This window comes from Malaclemys terrapin, chromosome 2, assembly GCF_027887155.1.
Source record: "Malaclemys terrapin pileata isolate rMalTer1 chromosome 2, rMalTer1.hap1, whole genome shotgun sequence".
Taxonomy (NCBI): domain Eukaryota; kingdom Metazoa; phylum Chordata; order Testudines; family Emydidae; genus Malaclemys; species Malaclemys terrapin.
Genome location: NC_071506.1, coordinates 243,414,015 through 243,440,149, shown reverse-complemented (window position 1 = coordinate 243,440,149; position 26,135 = coordinate 243,414,015). Strand labels below are relative to the sequence as shown.

General features: G+C 41.3%; 1 protein-coding gene across 2 annotated transcripts in view; it reads left to right on the top strand.

Annotated features, from left to right (window-relative positions):
* LOC128832849 (pituitary tumor-transforming gene 1 protein-interacting protein-like) overlaps nucleotides 1-26,135 on the top strand; it is a 50,321-nt gene that overhangs the window by 20,620 nt on the left and 3,566 nt on the right. Inside the window, exons 5-7 of one of the 2 annotated variants that reach the window (XM_054020514.1) lie at nucleotides 5,948-6,016; nucleotides 7,451-7,500; nucleotides 19,709-19,755. In XM_054020514.1, the coding sequence (XP_053876489.1) occupies nucleotides 5,948-6,016; nucleotides 7,451-7,500; nucleotides 19,709-19,728 (139 nt within the window). In that variant the 3' untranslated portion in view covers nucleotides 19,729-19,755. The remainder of the gene's footprint in view (nucleotides 1-5,947; nucleotides 6,017-7,450; nucleotides 7,501-19,708; nucleotides 19,756-26,135) is intronic. The other variant, XM_054020513.1, reaches the window with a different exon arrangement.

The following is a 26,135-nucleotide window of genomic DNA, read 5'->3' as shown; positions in this document are numbered from 1 at the left end:
CAGATTCATGGTAGCGGCTACAGTATCCATTGAGGACAGGCTGCGGTTACAAGATCAATTAGTTTTCTTCATTTCACATGTTTTAAATGATTGTATTATGTCTTCTGAGATCAGATGTCTTCTGCACAAAGTTCATTTTTTAAAAAAAATAAACAAATACCACATCCTGAGTCTGCTGCCTGCCAGGGTAGATAAAAAACAATCATTTTTAAAAAATAAAAATAAAATCTGATTGTTTAAATTGAGATTTTTTTTGTTCTTTTAAAAAAATCTGTTTAAAATGAGCCTGTCTTAAATTCAGATTTATCTTAAGGCGTAAACATACTATAATTTAGTTGTAAATTTGAAACATGTTTTGATAAGAGACGTTTGTATATCCAAAACAGTTAAGGCTGTTTTTGTTTTAATAAAATTTAAATGCTGTTTTGTGTTTAATTAAAATTCAGTTACTATTCTAATGCAGTTTGACACAAATCATGAGCAAAAAGTTATCTAGTAAATAAGCAATATATCACTCATCATTTTCTAACATACTAAAATGTACAGCTAATAAGAATCTGGAAATATTAAATCATATAATTGCTTAAATAAAAGTATGTGGTTATAGTGTACCCTCCTAGGGAATAAAAAGGTGTACCAAATCTAGTGTAAAAGCCCTATTGAGTTGTAAATCAACATGTTTTAATGGTTATATCAACCAATGAGAATGCATCTTTCTTTAGAAAATAACTAGAGTATACCTGGAAAAGCTGATTAAAATCAGTAATTTAAATTGACGTTTCCACTTGGTGATTTAGATCACGATTAAATCAGTCTACCCTGTTGTGTGGTGTGGTTTTTGGAACCTTTTTATTTAGCTAAATCAAGCCCCCAAGATTAATGGTGGTGGTAGCAGGGTCTAGTGTGAGACAAGCTGCCTAACTAAGCTGGAGAAGGTCCTGGATTAAGAGCTCAAAAGCAATGAGTCTGTGAATGGCCTTTCATGTGCCATATAGGCATCCTTGGTCACTTGGCTTTGAATGAATGAATGAAGCCACTTAGTTTATTTGTACTGATCCTGAATGGTGAAATGCTCATACCATATAATTCCACTAGAGGGGTATATGCCCACAAGCTCATCAAATTCAGTTAGTGTCTTGAAATTTAAGCTCGTGTAAGTTATGTATATTTTTATGCAGTTCAGTCTTTGATTAAAAATTAAAGGTTTTGCAGATCATGAAACGTTTTATTATTTAAATCCAAAATATAATCTTATAATTACATTTAAAATAGAAATGCGTGAAGTTCATTAGTGAATACCATGTACCATAAAATAAATGTTTCAACTCTGATAGCTTTATGAATAATGCAGCTCTACTTACAATACAGGATAGAGTATTTTAGCTACAAGCAGTATGACCGAGTTGCTAGTATTAATAACACTGGTAGCACTAAATATTTCCATTTGAAACTAAATTAATTGTTCTGTTTCCGTTTCTACAAATAATCATTTCCTTTTAAAGGTGCACATGAAAAGTTCATGAGTGGCAAATTAAATATTTGAGTTTACAGCTAATAGAGCAAAGAGTTTCTTCTACGGCTAGTTCATGCCTGAACAAAAATGGGCCAGAAAGAGGAATAAAACTAGCATCTATCCTGTATTAACCAAGCAACATCTCAATATAGTTTAGTGTCCAGGCACCTGAGCCTGCTTCAGGGTATTTCAGCTAGCAGTCAGGAGACTCTCTCAGGAATCAGTTGTCAGAGATGCTATTTTCCTTTAATTTACACAAATGTCATGATCATAGTAGAGAGAGATACCTTTTTGCTCAAAGGCTTTGAGGATGCCTAAACTAGTTTGAAAAAAGTTCCAAGTTTTACAAAATTAAACATTCCTAAGATCTTGGAGGGTTTCTGAAGTTCACTTGTTGCCACAGGTTTAAATCTTTAATTGTTTATCATCCTTGAAAGGGATCCAATAATCAAGCAGTAACTTATTTGATTTGCATATGGGATGACAGCAATAGTGTTTTTTTTAAATGGCAGTGCATAATCCTAACTGAGACACCTTCTGGAAAAGTGTGTTCATTGGGGCAGCACAGGTGTCCTCTTGTGGCACTGCATATTTGGAGTGGGCTTATAAAGGCAGTGCAGTCTCAACCAGCTCTAGTCCTTTATTTCCTCAATTGCCATAGGGATTGGGACTTTCTCTCCATATCTGGAAGAATTTCTAAGGTTCTGTACACCAAATATCCTATCCTCTTGTTTGTTGTTTTTTGTTAGTTGCTTTAGAATTTTTTTAGATATTACTCGATTTGTGCCATTGTACTGTTCTTTTCTCAGTTTTGGTCCCTATGCCAATGAAATAGAACTGATCTGTAGCTACCAAGAAGGAAGATATAAAAAATATAGATTTAAGTTGTGTGTCATTCCCATCTGTGTTCCCAGAGAAGGCTACACGTGCCTGTTTGTTCTTTTGGATGGAAACGGATCTTCCCAAACTGCTGCATTGTGCAAGTCTTCAACACATCAGGCCCATGCTGATAGGCGACGGAGGCTCTGAGCCTTTCTCAGAATAAGCTTTCTTGGCCTCTCATATCCATCCCCTCCACCTAAGGAATGGAGTTAGACCTCTTGATTTCAGTGCCAAGCACATCAAGGATGGCTCCTGTGAAAGAGAAATCTCTGCCAGATAGGTTATAACATCATACTACTCTCCCAGAACAACGAGAACCATCAAGTGAATCCGCCTATATGGCTGAAGCCCATCTAACAGAGGGAGAAGAAAAGGAGAATGATTGCATCTCTCTCCAGTATCCCCTCCCTACAGACACACTCCTCTGCCCCTTCTGCTATCTGGTCCGAGGATTCCAGTACATTGGCGGCCTCAGCAGACATCTCGAGAATCCATAGCAAGCGGATCGCCTTTCGATTTTTTCCTTCTGCAACCTGCCTTTTGAGACACAGAAGAAATGTAAGTCTCAGCAAGTCACCTGCAAAGGACATCTTGAACTGGAAGAGTCCAACTCTGCCAGTCTATGTTGCCGCCACCCTATCTCTGCTCCGAAGGCAGAAACACCACATGCTACAGCTCAAGCTTCCGACTCCCCAAACACTCCAGCTACTGCATCCCAACCAACTCCCCTAGAGCCACAGCATGAAAAGGTGGTCCAACCATCTACTGAGGGAAGGACTATCCCTGCCCCTGGGACCACCCAACTGAAGACACTATATTGGTTCCAAGTTGTGAGTCTAGCAGTGCCAGGACTTCATTTGTTCTAAAATCATGTTTAGTATTTGTGTCCTGTTTCTCATAAAGTTCCTGTCAGTGTGAGACTTTCTTGATTCTGGGGGCTTCCCTGCCAAAGAATGCATCTCTTCCTAAACAGGCAGCTATTGTTACTCAGGTACATAGAATCTCTTCAGTCCTGAAGAGTCTTGGTCCTGATCAGAAATCCCCTCTATAGTGCTTCCCTTGGCACCAAAGAAGCCTGCATTAGAACATGAAGCTATCAGTATGGGACCAATTTCAAGTGGCACTTTGTTTTGAGGCATCATCAGTACCACGCTCAGCTGTGATCCAGAACAAGGGCAAGAAAAGCATGTTGAGGAGGTTTCCATGGGTGTCTACACTACAGTTGAGAGCAAACCTCCCAGCCCATGTAGACAGACTCACACTAGCAGGCTAAAAATAACTGTGGCTGTTGTGGAATCAGTGGAGGCTTAGAATAGTCATCTGAGTTCAAGTATCAGAGGGGTAGCCGTGTTAGTCTGAATCTGTAAAAAGCAACAGAGGGTCCTGTGGCACCTTTGAGACTAACAGAAGTATTGGGAGCATAAGCTTTTGTGGGTAAGAACCTCACTTCTTCAGATGCAAGAAGTGAGGTTCTTACCCACGAAAGCTTATGCTCCCAATACTTCTGTTAGTCTCAAAGGTGCCACAGGACCCTCTGTTGCTTTTTATCTGAGTTCAAGTTCACCCTACCTGCTAGGTCTAAGCTAGCCCAAGCCTTCACCAGTGTAGCATTGTCACACAGCTATCATTAGCGTGGTAATGCAAGCCCTGAGAGCACAAGTCTGTCTACCCAGCCTGGGAACCTTACTTTTGGCTGCAGCATAGACATCTCATATTATGGAGCTTGACTGCCCCAGAAGAGAGAGAAGCAACCACCATCACCTTCAGCCAATGAGCACTCAGGAACATTAATCCCTGCACCGTTGGTGCCAATGGCTCCTCTGTCTCTATTCACGCCACAGGTTCCAAGACTCCCAAACCTTCTCCTAGTATCTTTTCAGTTGGCTAGCATTGTTAGCATCTTGCACCAGACGTTTTGCTGCTTCCATGTTCTTCAGAGCTAAAGGTTCATGAAATTAATGGCATATGCCAATATATTGCTTCTTCCTGAACTTGTCAGTCCGCTGAAATACTAAAGTATAATGGTTGCTTCTAGTTTAGTTGACTTCTTTGATAAGCTTAACTGAGAACTTCCCTTGAGAGTGGTTTGAAGCAGGAAAATACTTTTAAATTCCAATGCTGTCCAATAATAAATACTGTACATTCCAAGTTCTAGAGAGGGATGTCATAGCTGTTCGGGAGTCTGTATATTTTGGAACAGAAACATGAGTTGGGACTATTATGTAGTGCCTCCTAGCATTTCTGATAAACCAGTTTTACAAAAGGCTGTGCAAGATTTAGAGGCTTCTGTTGTATCTCATATTTCAGCCACAGTAGGTTCATTCTGAAGTTACTCCGAAGACAGAGGATATTTAAACAGATGCTGAAATCTGGTCAGGTTCACAAAAGGTCAATTTATTGATTATCTCCAATTTAATCTTCTGCAATTAAAAAAAAAATACTTGTTTTGTGTTTTTCTCTCTTCCCTTTCTATGAGAGAGGCCCACATAAATAGGGGAAATAGAAATTGACTGCATGGAAAAGGATCCACCTACATGGTGCGCAAAAAAAAAAAAAAAGCTGAGGCAGCAAGTCTCGGAGCCTTGGCCAACTGACTTGGGCTTGCGCTACATTGCTAAGAATAGCTGTGCAGACGTTCAGGCTTAGAGCCCAAGCTGTAGCGCAAGACCTGTGAGCCCAAGTCAGTTGACCCATGCTCGGAGACTTGCTGCTGAGGGGGGTTATTTTGGCTGTGTAAGATGTACCCAAAACATACACCTTTTAAAACATTTCCACTGTAATCACTTTTAGTATTCTTGGATGATACTTGTAACAATAGTAAGTTTTTAAAACAACTATATGGAAATGTGACTTGACAGTTGATTGTGTCCTTTAATGAACTGCTGAATTCAGACTGCCCCTTCTGATCTATGTATGGCACGTCATAGATGCAACATAGGTATGTATCATATGTATGTATGGCACATATATGTTGTGACTTGCTGTGATTATCTTGTTCTAGCCACTGGATGTCACTGTTGCGCCACTTAAGTGCTGATGTAAGTGCACATATATGGTGCTGTTCGTCTTCACAGCTCAACCAACACATGTTGAGACTTATCAATATTTCTGATTAACACTTCTCCAGATCATGCATTCAGTTTTGGGAGATAATTAATATGTGGAGAAATGTGACAAAAGCATACATTTATTAATTTTTTATGTTCAAAGGAGTTGGGATAAATTAAGTCAGTGGTGAATAACTAAAAGAAAAATAAAATATCTTTTGACTGGCATTGGCTTCAAATGTTTTGTAGTTCGTATATGGTATACACAGATTTAGTTGGTAAAGTGTGCAAGTACTGCAAAACCAAAAATACTTCTAGTGTAAAGGGAAAATGCTACCAATTTGTCGGTTGTGAATTAAACCACGTAACGGAGTCAAGTACAACTGTAAAGACTGTAAATCAGGGCCGATTAAAGCATTTTCTGAAAAATGACCAACAGGCTTTTTTCAAGCACAGAAAAACTCTCGATTTCTCTCCCCCTCCCCCTGCCACCCAATCTTTCTAGTATACCAGATGAAGAGGAGGAAAGGCTTGCCAGAGATCGAGAGGAGAGACGAATGCAATCTCTTCAGCGGTGAGTTTTGGAAATATTGCGTTTAATAACCATACACTTCTTGGTAGAATTTTTATTACGCAAGTAGTAACCTTAGTTCCTAGGGAATAAAGTATATATTAAACCAGGGGTAGGCAACCTATGGCATGCATGCCAAAGGCGGCACGTGAGCTGATTTTCAGTGGCACTCACACTGCCCGGGTCCTGGCCACCGGTCCGGGGGTTCTCTGCATTTTAATTTTAAATTAAGCTTTTTAAACATTTTAAAAACCTTATTTACTTTACATACAACAATAGTTTAGTTAGACTTATAGAAAGAGACCTTCTAAAAACGTTAAAATGTATTACTGGCACACAAAACCTTAAATTAGAGTGAATAAATGAAGACTCGGCACACCACTTCTGAAAGGTTGCCGACCCCTGTATTAAACAAACAGTCCAAAACCCAGAGCCATCTAAGCAGGCAGGGTCAATGGAGAGAATATTAACAGGAAAGTATTAGCACAGACATTGTAACGATATTTATGATTCTGACTAAGACAGTGCAACTTCAAATACTGGATAGAGCCAGCGTACGTTCCTTTCCATTGGTTAAACTGGTGTGCTCTTTACTTCAGGGATTCAAGGTTGTACTACTTGGGAAAAGACAGAGTTCAAACAAAACCACAGGAAAGCTCGTACTTAACCAACACTTGTGATCTGGAAATTGCTTACCGGCAGTTTTGCACAGTTAAAATAAAGATCAAGAAATGGAATTTAACATTCCCGCATATTGACAGGTTTCAGAGTAGCAGCTGTGTTAGTCTGTATCCGCAAAAAGAACAGGAGTACTTGTGGCACCTTAAAGACTAACAATTTATTAGAGCATAAGCTTTCATGAGCTACATTCCACTTCTTTGGATGCATGAACAGGTGGGAGTTGTCTTACCAACTCTGAGAAGCCAATTAAGTAAGGGGGGAAAAAAACTCTCACACTTCTTATCAACCTGTCTGTACTGGGCTATCTTGATTATAATTTCAAAAGTTTTTTTTTTTCTCTTACCAACTCTGAGAAGCCAATTAAGTAAGACAATTCCCACCTGTTCATGGTGTGTGTGTGTGTGTATCTCCTCAATATATGTTCCATTCAATGCATCCGAAGAAGTGGGATGTAGCCCATGAAAGCTTATGCTCAAATAAATGTGTTAGTCTCTAAGGTGCCACAAGTACTCCTGTTCCTGTTCCTGCATATGTTAACGCATGTGGATTTTGTTTTTCTGGTTAAATGTATAGTTTAATTTAGTGGATGTTAAACATTACTATAAAATATATGGCCAACTTAACATTGCTGTAGCAACCTAAGCTGAATTTCTGGCTTTATTTTAACTGTGCAGCCTTACACAGCAAGATTATCTTTTTGCATTCATGTCCTCCTTTTGGGGCTTGAGGGGGATGACTTGTGTTTTTTTTTGTAAGGCTTGAAGATCACACTCCACTGAGGGGAATAGGGACAGGAAGGGGCAGAGGTAAGACACTTCCTAGTCAAGACAGGGTCACACAGATGGTTTGAAAATGTGTTGGTTGATGTATTTTTAAGCATGACTTAAAATGTGTATACACTTGTTGCAAACACCTTTAAAATGCATTGGCTGGCCACGGTCTACATTGGGTGCAAACTTGTATTTAATAAAATGTTAGCTAAGATGCTAACTTAGCATCTCAGGAATAGTTTCCTTGACTCATCCATGCAAAAAAGAATGAGTGGTCAGCTAGGAAAAAACATTCACATATAGTCATATTTGAGCATTTTACACAGGTAGCCACTGATTTCTGGGGAGTGGTCATGTAACTGACCAGGGCAATTCTAGCCCCTATTTTAGAGGTGTTTTCAGTAAGTAAATAGCCATTTATTTTTCAGTTAATCCTTCATTTTTAACTCATGGCTAAGGGTGGAAAGGGCTGGGATACAGTAGCACTGCTAGAGCCAATGCTTCCCTCTCCCATTCATTGATAGGGAATGTGCACCCTTTCAGTGTAAGTGCTTTAGCAAAACAGATCCCAACTTCTGTACCTTTCATATTGGGCTGGGAAAATATGCAGTGATGTCACGGGAAAATGAGTCAGGCTGTGCTTAAAGAGCTTTACAACCTTTTTTTTTTTAAATCAAATTTCCTTGTGGACTTAATCCAAAATGAGCATTGTTTATATTTATATGACAGGTGTCAAAGTTGGCTTGATCTGTTTCAAAAGTTCTACAAAAATTTATTGTAGAAAAGGTGTATTTGTCAGGATTGATTCATGACATTCAATTTATAACTGATCACTTAACTCATGCAATCAATCATTTTGGTTTCATAATTAGCCTAAAGAAAACTGAAGTACTATACCAACCTGTGTTGGGTGATGTGCATGTCTAACAGTTAATAAGATCTGTGACGCTCTTTTCAAGTCCATGGAGAAGTTGTGCTGTCTATGGAGTATGCGGTCACAGAATGCCACAATTATTGAGGTTCTATGACACTTCCCAGGGCTGTGGAGCACCTCGCTACCATCTGCTCTTAGCATGAAGAAGCCTTGTCTGTGCCTGCCTGGGTCCCTAACACACACCCTGTCCACATGCAGCCTACACAGATCCCTCATGCAGGCCAGCAGTAGGCACAGTCCAACCCCTGAGTTCTTTGTCCATCCCCCTGAGTGTCAAGCCCCTTAACCACATGACACTCCCAGAATTAGCAGATCCTCTTCTTATTACAGATTATAGCTTGCTAGTTACATCTTAGAACACAGCTTTGCTTAACACCCAGTGCTTAGATTTGTTTATATAGAAAGCAAATATGTTTATTTAACAAAGAACAGATCAAATGATAGTAAACAGAAATATTGGAAATCAAGAGTGACTCATACAATAAAATCATAACATGTAGTGTAGAGACTATATATAACTAACAATATGCCCTTTTGTCTGTCCCACATGTAAGCATTTTTGCAGTTCTCACGTTGGTCTGAACTTACATATGTTCACCTATAGTATTTGCTGAATCCTTGTACATTGACGTCACTGTGAGACTCTGTCATTATCCAGTTAAGATTTAGGGTATCTCCATGTAAATGAAACTACTAAGGATGAATAAAATAGAAAGTTTTTGATTGTCTTATGGCATGATTCAGGCAATTTATGTGCCTTGTTTAAACAATGCAACCTTAACCTTGAATTCACTGGGTTTCTAACTTTTTTAAAAAACACTTCTTTTTTTTAAAAAAAAAAAGTTGATATGCAGTTAAATCACTGTGTGCCTGCAGACTTAACTGCACAGTCTTGGGCGGGGGGAAGGATTTACTTCAGTATTTTTTAATGCTCCTAGGTTTGGTTGGAGAGGAATTATTCTTGCAAACTGTAGGAGGCTCGCAGTAAGGGCATCTTTATCTAGCAGACCTTAAGAAGTCTGGGGGTGGGTGCAGGGAAAGGAATCAGTATTCACTTGATCAACTGGCAACAAAGTTCCCTGTTAATTGCAGTACCTGTCCACTCTCCTGTTGAGGAGACTGATGCTGCAGATCATTTAAGGTCCTGAAAAAGGGAGTCCCTCTTTTCTATACCTCTGTAGGCCCTTAGCATCATCTTCTATAGAACCTAGAAGGTGTATAGAACCTAGAAGCTTTCTTTCAGCTTCTAATAGCTGATGGTAGAGGCATAGGAAGAAGGGTAGATGGAAAATACTGTCAGGAGGCTTGGGGTTCAGCAGACCTGGGGAAAAACTGGCCTGTGTCCTAGTGCTCTCGGCCCACTGTGTAGGGGGTTCCTGGGAGGTGAAGACTTCCTCCTGGCTCCCTGTGATCTACTCCCTGGTGCCCCCCTCCATGAGCTTTAGGGCTCTTTCTACATGGGAAAACTGAGTGGCAAAATTATACTGATGTAATTATACCACTATAGCTATACTAGTACAGCTCCCTGTGTGGATGTTCTTGTTCTGGAATAAGAATGTCTCCATGGAGAGTTATACTTGCATAGCTGTAGTGGTATAATTATGAGGTAAATTCTCCCTTGTAGTCAAGCCCTTGGTAGGATTTTCAGCCCCCTGGCAGCCTCAGAAAGTTTCTTAGGACCCATTTGTAAGCCTTAATATATTCATCAGGGTTCCCTGGGTCTCACTCTCCTCCCACCCACTCCTACAAAAAAAGCATTAATGGACTCCTTCTCTCCCTACCCACCTGCATGTAGCAGACGTGTTTTGGGAATTAACAAGCCTACTAAGGCTTGTGGAGGTTCAATGGTGGTACCCAGTGAACCTACTAAGGTGTGAGAGATCAAAGAGCTTCTTAAGACTAGCAGTTTTGTTGTTGGTTCTTCCCTTCTGGGTTCTTGATCTTCCCCCATCCTGTGGAAAATCTACTCTGAATTTCCTAAGGTCGTCAGGAGCAGGGCTGACTTCCTGTGGGCCTCAGAAGGTGGAGGTTGGTGTTTGAAAATTGGGACCTTGGTGGTTGGCCAAAGATTTGGGATGCATTCTAGCCTCTGGAGAACTGGCCCCGGGCCACAGCAAGTCTGAGCCAGTTCTGGTGACCCCATTAAAATGGGTCACAACCCACTTTGGGGTCCTGACCCACAGTTTGAGAACTGCTGCACTACAGCAACTGCAGTTAGCCAGCAAACTGTTTAGCCCAGATGAAGACTTTAGCTCCCTGCTTCCTCAAAATCTACAAGATGAGTCCCAAGGCTCTCAAATGCCCTTCCCAGAAGAGGTCAGAAAGTACCCGTACTATCCTCTGGTCACTCAAGATGCAGATTCTCACTATAACATTCCCCACATAATTTGAAAATCTGATGTGTTCAAAATTACCATTCCATTGTTGGATTGAGTATTGACTACCCTTCTGGACTTTTTTCCCCACTGCGCCTTTATAATCCGCATGCAGTGCTTAGATACTATGGCAATACGCACTTCTAGAGCTATTGGTTGATAGAAACCAGGCTGAGAGAGAAGCACTGCTGAGGTTTTTTTTATTGTAATAGGTCAGATAAGACCCCTAGTTTTTATGCACTTGAGATGCTAGGCTGCTATAGTGTTTGTAAGATTTATTACTTGGTGCAATATCTCCTAGAATCCCACACAGATAGTTTTTGCTCCGGTTCTTGAGAGAGCAGTGTGCCTGATCTGGTAGTAAGTAAGTTGATAGCAAGATGACCGCCAGCAGTTGGAAGGGAGGGGAGGGGAGAGGAGAGCAGTGGCTGAGGGAACAGATGTAGAGTGAAAATCAACTATTGGACAAATCCAAACAGGAGGATTTATATAAGCTGCCCGCTACCTTTGCAAAAAGGCATTTTAAAAATGTACTTCTAGTATTGTTTCTGTAAATGTCCCAAACTAGAATGGGACGCTTCTATGATTGCCGAGGTGTACACTGTTAACAAACTGAGCTGATTATTCAGTACTTTTTAGACTAACTTCCATAATTCAGGGGGGAAAAAGTATAAAGGCTTATTTCTTAAAATCTGATCATACTGTGATGTTTCTACTGATCTTCCCCTGTGCAGCTTTGGTTAAATCTGCCTTGTGCTTCATTTTATTTTGAGAACATCTTCTTCTAAAATTAAGTTATTCACCACTACATGTTGCAGTGGGAGGATCATTTTGGGAAGATTTTCAGTGTTCTCAAATAAGTAGACTCCTTGTCCCTTGCTTACAGGAAATTATATACTAACTTGAGCTTAATGGGGCAAACTATGTTCCTTATATGCCTGATCTCTGAAAATTTACCTAAAATGTAATTCTGCTGGGCAACCCTGCAATAAGATATTTAGGAATCTAGGGTTCTCCTCTATGAAGTATGTGTATGTTGCAGTATATTTCCACTTGCTTATTCTGCGCAGTTCTAGAAGGAATGAGTGCATTCCAATTTGAGAACAGCAGAGGAACAGTATGCAGTCTTATATCCACAAATGAAAACATAGCTGATGGGCTTAATTTTAGTTCTGGCATCCTGGAACTACTTCAGGACTTGCTACCCAGAATACCTTTAGGTTTATATGCTGTGTGGTCTTCCATAGTTAATCATGTCCATAAATATAGGTTTAATGTGGTATGGGTGTGGTATTACATACTCTAAAAAGGAGGGGGGGTATTATTGTGATGCTTTTCAAGAGACCTCATCTTGGCAGGATCAGAGATAATACATTATGCTGCCATCACAGATGTCTCCTCTGCATAGAACCATGGAAAAGCATTGTCATTAACTCTGGATGCAACTGCTTAGTTGTTTTTTTGTGTGTTTGTTTTTTTTGGCTGGTTGTAATGTGCATTGCCAGAGGGTGGGAGGAATATTTAGTTCATTAACATGATTTTATATCAAGTGGAGAAAGTTTGAGGATGTGAAAGACATCTACTTACTAGTACGCTCTGTTTTGCCATAGGGATAACAAGCAATGGGACTAGCTTTTATTAACGGCATCTCTGAGGAATATAACTGGGTAAATTATTAGTGGAAGAGGGAGATGCAGATCTGACACTATTAATAGTAATTATTGGAAAACTTAAAACTGACAGGGATAACGTCAACCTTGCTGTCTTTTAATACAGTGCATCAGCTTCCAAATTTGACTCTGTAATGATTCCTCTAACTGGTATACAAATTCTGTAATTTTACCAGAAGCACATCATTTTAGATCTGACACTTGAAAAAAATTACAGTTAAGATACTTAAAATGGCTGGGCAAAGGGGGACCCACGCAGCCCCCTCCAGAACCTCCCAACTAGAACTAGGTTGTCATAGGGGTTTCTTTAACTCTCTGCTCCTGGAGAATCTTGTTTTGTTGTCTTTATTGTTGACATACTTTGCTGACAGGTATTTTGAAAGAAATTACCAAAATAATTGAAACTGGAGTGATTATATTGTGTCATTTTCACAAATAAAATGCAGAATTTTAAAATATTGTGCACAAAATTTTTAATTTTGGGGAGGCAGAATTACCCCAGGGTAAAATTTAGGTGCGGCACTGTTGTTCTTTCCCTTTATTGGCTTTAGCTGTTCCCTCAGATACAATTTTTTCATAAATGGCTGTTTAGATCGGCAGAGGCAGTTGGAAATGCAGCATCCCTTAAAGTGGTTGTCATCTTAATTAGTTCGATGTAGCCTACCTTAGTTTTACCACCTTTTCGTGGTGGTGGTTGCTGCTGCTGCTTGGGAGGGTATGGAGATGGCTTTGCAAAAGAGAAGATTAGTGTTCGAAGCCTTTTCAAATATCCAAAAAAAAAAAATCTTTGGAGTTACATCCACCAGTCTTAAACTTTTCCTGTAGAGTTTCTAAAGAGCTTTTCTGGTTCTAATATAACTTATTGTGTGGAAGAAATGTTATTTCTGAAGCTTAGTGTTTAAAGAAAAAATGCTCTTATATTCAGTACCAGCTATTGTGTGGTCCCAACATTCTCAGTGCCCAGAATAGCTTGACTAAGATGTATAGTACACATGACATTTCTTGGGGTATCGTACACTGCACTTGCAGACAGCTTAGACTTGATTGACTTATGATTGAATTATTATGAATACTTAAGTCACAAAAGTTAGCAAGATAAAAAAGGCCTATTAAACCAAGTCCACCACCCATTCATAAAGGTCTTTCAATTATATATTCAGGAAGTGGTTGTTTGAAAAGGTTGGTGTCTGTTAGAATAAAGTGGCAGGGCTAATGGTTCTAGTTACCTCTTATTATCACAGGCAAGAAGCTTTATCACTGAATCCTGAAGAGTTCTGACAAATTGAAGAATAATGCAGGCATAAATAGTTGTGGTTAGAGCAGGAGAAAGGCAGACAGGACTTCAGAGTTCTTAATTATAAATGGTAAAGATAAATGGATGTTATATGGTGTCTGCCCGAGTTCTGTCTTGAGCTTTGTGTGGTCTTGTCTCTTTTCCCATATGTAATGTGGGGATATTACGTGCTTGCTATCCTCATGGGAGGTTATAAAACTAGTATAGGGTTTTGAAGATGTAAATAGTGTAGTGCTAAACAGTAGTATCTAGTTTTAATATGGTGACTTTTGGTGTATTGACAAATTTCAGATTTACAGAAATCCACTATAAGATACCATGTTAATAAGGTTGCCAACTGTCTAATCGCACAAACCCAAACACCCTTGCCGTGCCTCCAGCCCCCCTTGCCCAAGGCCACACCCCTGCCCTGCCCCCTCTCCGAGGGCCCCCTCCCTCCGTCGCTCACTCTCCCCCACTCTCACTCACCTTAACTGGGCTGGAGCACAGGGTTGGGGTGCGGGATGGGGCATGGGCTCTGAGCTGCGGGATGGGGCCAAGGGATTCGGAGTATGCGAGGGGCTCTGGGTTGATCCTGGGTCAGGGGGTTGGGATGTGGGAGAGGGCTCAGGGTGCGGGATCTGGGAAAGAGTTTGGGTGCGGGAGGGGGTTCTGACCTGAGGCAGAGGGTTTGGGATGCAGGCTCTGGGGGGGGTGGGGGGGGCTCAGGGCTGAGGCAGGGGGTTGGGGTGTGGGAAGGAGTTTCAGTACGGAAGGAGGCTGGGTCAGCAGGTTGAGGTGCCGGAGGGGGTGCAGGCTGCGGCTGGGTGGCACTTACCTCGGCTGGCTCCCGGAAGTGGCAGCATGTCTGGGAATGCCTCTAGGCTCGTGGGCAGCCAGACAGCTCTGCATGCCGCCCCTGCCTGCCAGCACTGCCCCTGCAGCTCCTGTTGGCCGGGAACAGGGAACTGCGGCCAATGGGAGCTGAGGAGTCAGCACTTGGAGTGGGGGCAGCACACACAGACCCCCTGGCTGAGCCGCCTCCTATGTCACTTCTTCCGGGAGTGGCACAGAGCCAGGTCAGGTATGGAACCTTCCTTAGCCCCCACTGCACCACCAGACTTTTAGTGGCCTAAAATTTCCCAAATTGGCTTCAGTAGCCTCTGAGAGATTAAGCCTGATTCTGGGAGACTCCCAGCCAAGCCAGGAGGGTTGGCAACCCTACATGTTAATATTGTGTATTGACTTCATCATACAGGGGGTCCCTGGTATACATCTCCCCATTATCCTTCGTTTCGCATATCTGTTGCTCATCAGTAGGGAATGTGTTCCGGTTCCCCTCGGTCCTGATATACATATCCATTGCTTCTCCTTTTGCATGGCTTTTCTTTGGGTGCTTCACCCAGCATTCAGGAGGCACAGGGAGGAGGAGGAGCGGGGACAGGACATACTCGAAGGAGGGGGCGGAACTGGGCAGGAAGAGGCGGGACAGAGGTGGGTGGGGCGGACCATTATTTCTTATGGGAAAAAATTCCCCGATATTCATTGTTTCAGTATCCATCGCCCTTTTCAGGAACACAACCCCAACGTATATCATGACCCACTGTAACTGTTAGTCTGTGTAGCAGTGGCTAACAAGCTGTACAAACCACTAAAATAGTGAGGAATATAAATGTTTCTCCTACTTGGAGATGTTTAGATTGCATATTTACTGCAGGCTTAATGTTTGTGAGGGGAATTGTAGTTGTTAAACAGAGCAGATGGCCAGCAGTGTTACTATCATTCTGGAGGCATATCTAGTTATTTACAGCTCAAATGTTGGTTTAAAAACAGGCAACTGTTTTGTCATAATGGTACAGAATACATAAATGCATTCTGTAAGTCATTGATGTATCATAAAAGCAAGTACTGAACTCAGAAAGGAATGAGCTAAAAGACCATTAAGCAGGTTAAAAACAGATGATTCAAAAAGTTAAGTTTAAAATTAAGCTCCTTTTTAGTGAGCTTAACTTTAAAGGCTAGACAACTTTAAACACTGGTTATGAACAGTCACCATAACCATTGGTTATGTGTCAAGATTCCTAAATACATGCTTAAATTAGAGTTAAAAAGTACATTTAGCTGTATGCCTACACCTGCTTCTGCTGAATGGATAGTGATCTTTGAATGGGTAGCAATCCAGTATTTCATTTTCTCCATCATTTAGTGTATAGTTCCATGTCTTATTTACTGCAGACCATTAAAACCCTGCTCTGAATATAGTAATATTAATTTGTGGGTTTTTTAATAGCAATGCTTCACAAATATTAATCTTCCTAACACCCTTATGAGGTAAGGTGATAGCCCTATTTAGGCACAGAGATTAAAGTCAAGTGTCCAGTAAATTGGATGCCCAATTTGGGATGCCATGGGCCTGATATTTTCCAGAGTATTCAGCATTTCATAATGCTTTATGTTCAGAGCAGAGCTCCAATGGATTTCAGTTGAAGCTGAGTGCTCAGCATTTCTGCGTATTATGTCCCAGGTGTCTAGAGGTGATCACTCAGAAAATGAAGAACATACAATTTGTGACCACTGGTGAAAAGTTTAATTTGTGACTTGCCCAGCATCACATAGGAACTCTGGCAGAGACATGGATAGAATCCAGATTTCCTGGGTAGCATTCAATTGTTTTAACCATGTGATCAGCCTTTCTTCTTCCTGCAGTCCCTTGCTTCATTTGCTGCACACCTTTGAGTATGCACAACAAATGAGGTAGGGGTTGAACAGACAACAATGTAATTCACTATATAACACTGATTCATTCCCTAGGCACTGGCTATCCTTTGCACTGAATGAGTCAGGGGTCCTGTGGGAAAAAATATGTGATTATGTAATTAAAACCTATAGTATAATGAATACACATAATATTACTCCTAAGGGTATTCTGTACCTAAAAATTCTGTGCACAATATTTTAAAATTCCGCAAGTTTTCTCAATAAATAAATGCAGAGGCTCTGTGGCAGTGGGGAGCACAGGCTGTACAAAAGTGAGAGATCACCCTGCAGCCTCCCCTCCCCCAAGACACTGACTCAGTGGTGAGGCTGCACCTGACCCTGACCCAGCATAAGGGCTGGGCCTGCCCCAGAAACACCCTGGGGGCCTGCGCCAGGCGCACCAGGTGTGGGGCAGACTGGCTCAACCGTGCATGATCCGAGTGTGACTCAGTGTGGAGGGATCCAGGTGTGGGGTGAGAGGATTCTGTGTGCAGGCATCTCACTGTGGGGTCTAGGTGTAGGGAGATCTGGATGCACAGAAGCTCGTTGGGGGCGGCGGTTCCAGGTGCAGGAGCAATAGGACTCTGCAGGGGCTTCCAGGTGAAAGTGGTTGGGGCTCAGCAGAGGGGTCTGGGTGTGGGGGGGATCTCAGCAGAGGCATCTGGGTGCTGGGGGAGTGGGGCTTGGTGGGGTGGAGGTCTGAGTGCAGTTGGGGGTCCATGGCGTGGGGGTCTGGATGTGAGGGCTCAGGGGGGTGGAGCTCATCAGGGTGGGAGTTTGATTGTAGGGAGCTCTGGGGGGGGTGGTCTGGGTGCAGGGGTTGAAGTTCAGTGGGGTTTGGGTATGGAGGGCTGGGGGAGTTCTGGGTGTACGGGGTGAGGCTTGATGGGGGTGTCTGGGTATGGGAGGTCCAGATGCATGGGGGCTGGGCAGATGGGGGTGCAGCTTCCCATACAGTGACTGCTTCCCCATCAACTGAGGAGCAATGGGGGCAGGAAGCAGGGGAGGATGCTGAAACTTCTTTCCTTCTATCCCTGTCCTCCCCAGCTTGTCTTCACTACAGGGGTAAGTTGATCTAAGTTGCACTATTCCAGCTATGTGAATAATGTAGCTGGAGTCGACGTAGCTTACGTGGATTTACCGTGGTGTCTTCACTATGCTGCATCGACAGGAGACACCCTCTGATCGCCTTACCTTACTCTTCTCGGGAGCTGGAGTACCAGAGTCAACTAGAGAGCGCTGTGCTTCAATTGCAGCAGCGAAGATCTCCCCAGTAGTGAAGACAAACCCTCAGTCCTCATACCTCTAATCTCCCTTGTCATCCTTCTTTTTCCCTCCCCCAAACTTTTCATGCTTCTGCATTCAAGTTAGACTAACTTCTTTTCCATGCTGTCTGGGCCCCAGCAGTCAGATCAGTCAATCTCCTGCTTTCAGTCCCAGTGCTTGGCACCTCAGCGATACCAAGCTTCCAGGAGGAGCAATGGCAGGGAAAAGTCTGGTTGACACACAGGAACTTTATGGCAGTGGAGTATGCTCAGTGCAGAAGGAATCTTTGGTGAATTTGGCTGTCAAGCTGCAACAAGCCTCTGAGCATGTGTGAACTGCTTGGGTGGATTGTGAAAGGGATAGCAAAAAGCGCACACCTGGAGCTAGGACAACTCCCGTTTGCCAGATTTCTAGTCTCAGTTCCAAAGTATTGAGGCGCTAGACCTTTTTAGTGAAACAGTTGTAAGAATCTGTTAAGAATGGCAAAATAATGTATATTCCCCTAAATTTGTTCTCAGACATGGCAAAATCATTTCCACCCAAACTCCTCCCAGTCGTCTTCCACACTCCACCTTAGAAAAATCAGCCAGAGACAGACGGCTAGCATGCAGAATCTCCGCTTGAATGGTTAGATTGGTAATGTTACTGGCAACCGAAAACAGGGCCTTATAATTGAAGCTGTTAGGCAGTGTTAACTAGTGACTACCAGTGCTACCTATGATGTCATAATATTTTTACTATGTCTCCTTTTTTTATTACATTCTAATGTTTTTTTTTTGCTTTTTTGACTGCTGCACATTAAGATGTCTTCACTTAATGCCTAACAAACTGACAAAGTTAGCCTCAAAACATTGCTAGGACACAAGGGGTAGAGGATAGGAGAGCTGATATGTTCTGTCTTACAGATGGGGAAATTGACAGAGGTTTGACTTGTCACATAGGAAGTCATAGGTAGAGCCAGGAATCTGATCTGCTGATTCTCTGTTAATTTGTTTGCCACAGCCGGCCTGCCTTGTCTCTTCGCTATACTTTCCTCTATGTAAAAGTCTGACTTCGAAGTTTAAAAAGTGGTATGTTGACTTTAAGGCAATGTCTGTAATTGTAGATTCCAGTGCTCAGTTCAGTCTTGATACTGAGTACAAGAATCAGAGTTCTCTCAGCACACTGGTTCATCAACCCCTTGTATATTAGCAGTTAACAAACCAGTATCTTCCTGCTCCTCCATACGAATATTGCTGAAGGAGAAAGATTAGCAATAGCACAATGGTACCAGCATCAGAGTCGCAAGACATTTTTTGTGGTTACTTCTGAAATGTTAAATTTCAGTTTAGTTTATGTTAAAGGAAAGTGCAGTAAACAGAAATATTACTGTACCCTAGTAGTGTATTTTGTTGTTTAAAAAAAAAGTTAATCAGAGCATTTTTTTCAAACAAATTAGAAAAGCATTCTTCCACTAGAATATAAAAAAAAGCTGCCAAAGTTACTCCTTTTGCAAAGTTGATGGTATAGTTTAGACAACTATATTTTCATTTACTCATTGTAATGTGTAACTAAATAATAATGCTAATATAAAATTTCTTCTCCTTGTAGATTTGTGATATTAAATTAGCATTCTGCAACATGCAGTCTATGAATTTTACAACTATATTCCCTGCTGGGCAGCATAGTGACATTTATGAGAGAGTTCCCTGGATGTAATTAAGGCAGTGTATTTTCAGTTTCCTTGCTTGTCGATATGATCCTAATTGATGGCTTGATTTGTTAATAGGGAGTTATAGTGAGTTTTAGAACTGGGAGCTGTAAGCTTTAGAAATGATTTTAGAAAGTTATAATTATTGCAGGATTCTTAAAAACAAAATAAAAACCCTGGTCCATTTGGACCCAAATGCAATTGTTATACCTTGCTTATAAAATGTCTTGAAACAGCCTAAAATATAAACATGTTCCTGATATTTATTAATCTTTGCAGGAAACATGAAAGAAAAATGAAACAGGATGAGATACGCAAGAAATATGGTATGTATGCTAATCTTACTGTAATGTCTGAATAAAGTTTTTTCTTCTCTGTTCACACTATTTAAATAGGCATATTCCCGTCATATTGGTAATGAATATGGACCCTTTCACCTCAGGATCTTGAGTCCAGGTTAATAGTGATGAAAAGTCACTACCATTTGACTGTTCAGTGGCCTAAGTAAAGTAGACTGGCTGGCCTTAGTCCAGTTTCATGTGGGTGATAATTAGAATCCTTATTAGCATTCACAGCAGGAAAACCAGGATTAAGTGGAGGTTTTGGAGCCTGAAGTACTTTCATTCCTGCAGTTAGTTGTTTCAAAATAGATTTGTGGCACAATAGTGAGAATGGGGAAGTATGAGGGAGCTTTGCACTACCGTTGCCTGTGTTGTGCCTCTTACTGGAGAACTTCATTATTCAGAGCTGTCAATCTTAGCCCTTTTTAATTTGGTCTGTTCGTGGGGCTACTAATGCCGTGTATTCAAATATGTATGATAAAAAGATATACTGTGTTTTTTATCATGTAAATTACACTAGTATCAAATATAGTGATTCTGTATTTAGAGCTCTGACCAGCCACTCAAAACCATTTTAATTTCCAGTCTCTTGTTAAACTGATTGGCAGGAGCTGGGAATGTCTTCATCATTCTGCACCAAGTCTACTGGCATATGCAGGAGTGTTTTAGATGAGCACTAAAGGGATTTTCATGGATCAAGGAAGCTTGCAATAACATGGGCTCCTTAGTGAACCTTAAGAGTAGGAGAAGGGAAAATTGTTACAGATACTGTGCAACTTTTAAGTGTGTATATAATTCACAAATTTTGATTCTGTAACAGTGTACAACATCACTGACCTTGGCCTTCAAACTTCTGTTTCATTTTAAAATGTTTGAATTATATGGGGGTAAATAAAAAAACTTGAATCAGTGCATTTTGTTTTAAGATTGTTTTCTCCCGCTCCCCCCCCATGGTGCTTGTTTTTCTATAGACTTGATGGGTTCAGTCCTTTGGGGTACTGAGCTTCCTGTAATATCCAATAAAGCGCTCAGCACTGAAGTCAGTGGGACTTCTCCAGTGCTTGAAGTTGAGCATTTGCTTAAATGCTTTGCTGGATCTTGTCAGAATGCTCAGTGGCTTGCAGGATTGAGCCCTATAATCATTTGCGTTGGCTATAAATCTACCAAATTCACTTGCAGATACATTCTTCAATCACATGCATGTCTGTGTCACCCTGCTCCCACTGAAGTCAATAGTTCTGTCACTGACTTCAGTGGGAGCCTGTTCCAGCCCCCCAGTGTGCAAGCGTAAGTCTTGACTTCTAATAAAATCATTAGATATACCCATATTTGCACACACAACTTGTTTACAGGGCAATTGCCACACAATAGTTTAACAATTAGATTTGAAAACTTCAAAAGTTAACTTTTTTATGAAATTGATTTATTTGCAAGGTGTAAGTTTCATCGCATTTTGAGACGACACTTATTTACGTTATCAACGCAAATGCAGTTTCTCATAATGAATAGATTGTTTGATAGAGGCACCAAACTGGATTATGAAGATGTGTGTGGTTGAATAGGAAATGGTTGAAAGGAGAGAGATGTTATACCTTTTTAAAAAAAAAAAAAAAAAATCCTCAAGCAACATCAAATGACTCCTAATATATTAAACTTATTCTGAAATAAATTAATCGAAAATAGTTCAGTTTGAGAAATAAAGTACAAATGCTAATTCTCATCTTTGAATTACTAATTCTCATTTTTAAATATGATTATAAAAATAATTAAATGAGACCTAAGACAGGTCCTCAGCACAGCCTTGAATCTTCTGCATCTGTCTTCATTTTTAGCTGTCTAGTAAATAGTCTGATAAAAATTGCTGCAGAAAATTATGGAGGCACTAGATTATTTTACGCTGCCTCTTACACATTGCAGAGGGGATTCACTGTTAAGTAGGCAAAGATGAGTGGCAGAATGACAATGGCTTTGTTAACCTGACTCTCTAAATTAAGATGATCATGCCTGAAATGTCAGTCCTTGGTTGGCTTTAAGGAAATGCCTTTTTCCCATTTCACCCACTAGCTTTTCTTACCCCATTTAAATGGTAATTACACATTTATAATGCATTGCAAGTGTCGCTCACTTCAGCCATAGTCCTTTAGGAGCACTGGAAGCAATAGAGCTTTAGTAATGGGGAATATTCATTTTGAATTGTTTTTGTTGCAAAATTTGTCACTATTTTTCATTTGCTTGCATATATGAATGCAGTATGATTATTCAAATTATACATTGATGGTTTAACAACCTTTAAAACAGAATTTAGAGTATTTTCCAGCTTGTGTAACATACAAAGAAACGAGGATTTAATTGCCCCCATATTTGCTGCTATTGTACATTTGATATAGCATCGGTAAGGCCTGGTTTACACGAGGGTGGGAAGGGGGAAGGGGATCAATCTAAATTACGCAACTTCAGCTATGTAAATAACGTAGCTGAAGTGGATGTACTTAGATCTGCTCACCGCAGTGAAGACACTGCGGTGAGTCGACAGCTGATGCTCGCCCGTCAACATCACCTGCGCCTCTCACTCCGGTGGAGTACTGGAGTCGATGGGAGAGCGCTTGGTGGTTGATTTATCATGTCTAGACTAGACGCAATAAGTCGACCCCTGCTGGATTGATCTGGCGGGTAGTATAGACAAACCCTTAGATGCTGCTTTACTGTCTGCACTTTCCACTACCACCAAGCAAAAATCCAAAGAGGCCTACCTCTCCAAGTTGATAAAGAATGTCCTTTGTCTTCCGTTACACACAATGATTACCCTTCATGATTTTGGGATTTCACACTCCTTGTTTCCTCTTAAATTGTGCAAAGACACTTGATAGTCATTCTAACGCTGCATAAGCCTATTTCTATACTTTGATTTTACATAAGACATTTATGTTCAAAAGTTTATCACAATAAATAGTTATACTGTCCTAGATGGGTATATTTTCCTTTAACCTTCTGTAGTGTTCTGAATGCAAAACAGTTGAACTCTTCTAAATCATTATTTTACAAATTTTGTAATACTTATTTGTATTAGCTTGTAACTTAGGAGTTGAGATATAATATGAAATTTAAGGAAGAAAACCTGTTTAATGGGGGAGAAAAGTATGCCTACAGTGAGAAAAGAGGATGGGGAAATATGTATCACTTCCTCCCAGACCCAATCTAGTACAATTAGTTTTCAGTGTGTATACTCTGAAGTATGGCTCAAACCCCATGTTTGGACTGTATTTGTAAAAGGTTAGGATCCCAGTATAAAATGTTAACCCAACATATAGCATAAGTGAACACTATAGAGACAGGTATTTAGACATTTTCGTTTGTCTTTCCCAGTTCCCATATGTTGAGGCCTTGTACTTTCACTCTGTCTGAAGAAAGATGCTTGAATCTGACAACTTTTAAGGTATCCAAGAGCCCTTAAGTAAAGTTGAGTAAGCCAACTAACAAATCAAAATGGTTGCAAAGTATTAAGCCAAAATAATGAACTATGACAAAAACAAATGGAGCAATCTGCTTGTGGTTTTTACAAGCCTGTTTCCTCATGACCAAATTCAGAAGTGACCTGAGTCAACCCTTACAATGAGCTTCAGGAGACTTATCTAACAAGTCTGTGCTCTGAACTTCAAAGTCCAAACCAAAGGTTATCAAAAGGAAAACCACCACAAGGAGAGAAGCAGCCTTGTGCCTAGCTCAAGACAGTGGGTGAGCTCTAGCTAAATTCAGCTACCTGATGACTTCCTGCTCCAGATCCTTCCACTTTTGAACCACAACATCCAAGATGTGGCAGCTGGCTCTAGCATGTCACCAGACCGACAATTTTGCCCGTCTTATTGGTGGTTCCCCAGATCCTTTTTGCCCATCCATCACGTATGTAAAGTCTCCTTCTCCATGAAGAGCCAATACTAGCAACTCACTGCTGTCCCCTGGTCTCTGTTTCTAGTGGTGATCTCAATCTGCATTCTCAGATAAGAAAAGGAAAAAACTAAAAATGTTGGTGTATGAGGTATGGCAGATAGGGATGGGATGAATAAAAACAAAGGGGAGGTATATAAGTAGGGCCCTAACAAATTCACAGACCATTTTGGTAAATTTCATGGTCATAGGATTTAAAAAATCTTAAATTTTACAGTTTCAGATATTTAAATACCTGAAAGGGGGTTTCAAAGAGGATGGATCTAGACTGTTCTCAGGGGTAGCAGATGACAGAACAAGAAGCAATAGTGTCAAATTGCAGTGGGGGAGGTTTAGTTTGGATATTAGGATAAACTTTTTCACTAGGAGGGTGGTGAAGCACTGGAATGGGTTATCTAGGGAGGTGGTGGAATCTCCCTCCTTAGAAGTTTTTAAGGTTAGGCTTGACAAAGCCGTGGCTGGGATGATTTAGTTGGGGATTGGTCCTGCTTTGCGCAGGGGGCTGGACTAGATGACCGCCTGAGGTCCCTTCCAACCCTGATATTCTATGATTCTGAATCTGAAATTTCAGTGTTTCACAGTGCGGGGTCCCGATACAAAAAGAGGCCAGGGGGCAGAGGGGTCGGTTTTGCCACCCTCACTTCTGTGCTGCTGCTGGTGGTGCCACTGCCTTCAGACTGGCCAGCTGCCCAGCTCTGAAGGCAGCGGCGCCACTAGCAGCAGTGCAGAAGTGAGGGAGGCCCGGTATGTCATTACCACCCTTACTTTTGTGCCAGCGCCAATAGCAGTGCATAAATAAGCATGGCAATACCATACCACCCTTACTTCTGCACTGCTGCTTCTGACCATGCTGCCTTCAGAGCTGGGCTCCTGGCCCACAGCTGCGGAGCTTCCTGCAGCTGGGGAGATTCCTGGAGGTAGGTCTTATTCAGCCTCTGGGTGCCCTTGCAGGGGAAGAAGTCTGATCCCTTCCCACCCTGACCAGGACTAGCAGCTGGAGTCCAGAACATGGTAGGAGCCCCTGTCTGGGACATCCCAACCTTGCCCCTCCTCAGTTGTGGAGGGGTGCAGGGAGTTACACGGCACCCCATGACCACAGCATCCTGGGCAGTCACCCACCCATAAGGCTGGCCTTGCCACCCAAAAGTGATGAATGCCCCCATAACATGCCACCTTCACTTCTGTGCTGCTGCTGGTGGCACTGCTTTCAAAGCTGGGTGCATGACCGAAAGCTGCTGCTCTCCAGCCACTCAGCTCTGAAGGCAGCACAGAAGTGAGTGTGGCAATACGGTAACACCCCTACAATAGCCAGATTTCACAGGGGAGACCAGATTTCATGGTTCATGATGGGTTTTTCACAGCTGTGAATTTGGTAGGGCCCTACATATAAGGTATCTTATGACACTTTACTCATCCTGGGAAGGAAGGCCTACTGTTTCCTCTCTGCATTCCTTGTCTCCTGGAGGATAGGGTAAATGAAAATTCCTTCACTCATTTCAGGAGCCTTTGTTCTTGGTGCTGTGAAATTAAAATTTCTCCCTGTAATCTGGCAGGCTTGTGATCTGTAATACCTACACTGGAGTGACCTATAGGTTTAGGTCTGAAATATTTAGATACCCTAATATTTAGTATCCCTTTTAGGATAAAAGGAAACTTGTTGAAATTAAAACAAATGAAAACTAGGTTAAAATATTAATAACTTGTGGAAATTACACTATGATATTAAGCCTAATAGTTTAGTAAAATTAAAACAAATATCACTATGAAAAGCATCTGCAGTAATGCTAGATAGGACAAAATTACATATGCTGTAATGTATGAGGAGTAATGGTCTAAACGATCAGTGGCTGGGGTTAGAAGGATACTTCCCCTGTGCAGCATTATTTGGTTAAGTGCATTATAGGGGTTTCATACCTTCCCCTGAAGGATTTGGCATGTTGGAGACAGAATACCACGTCTATTAATTCTTGATAGCAGTGGTGACTGGAGCTATTCTGTGCTGCTTTTAGAATTATCATGTAAAGTATGTATTTTAAACCAATCTTATGAAAGGCAGGTGTTAATTAGAACTTTGCCCGGCAAGGTTTAACACAGAGGCATAAAATAAAGGAAGTGTGTGAATTCCTTTCAGGGGAAAAATACATTTTCACAGTGTTCATTTTTAGTTGCAGCAATTGTCACATCTAGATTCCCACTGGTTAGGGCAACTAGTCAAGATGGGAACCTTTTTGATTAGCACAAGATTCTTTTTTTTATGAAGGCTTCAAAGGATTTTATTTGATCAGAAAGACCCTTTCATCCAAAAATTCATTTTGTCACTGATTCTGTATTCACCGTAAGAAAAGGCTTTAGAAGTTAGGTTCTCGGAATTCTGTGTGCAATCTAATCAGTGCAGAGAATTTATAGTCTTAGTGACCAGTGTA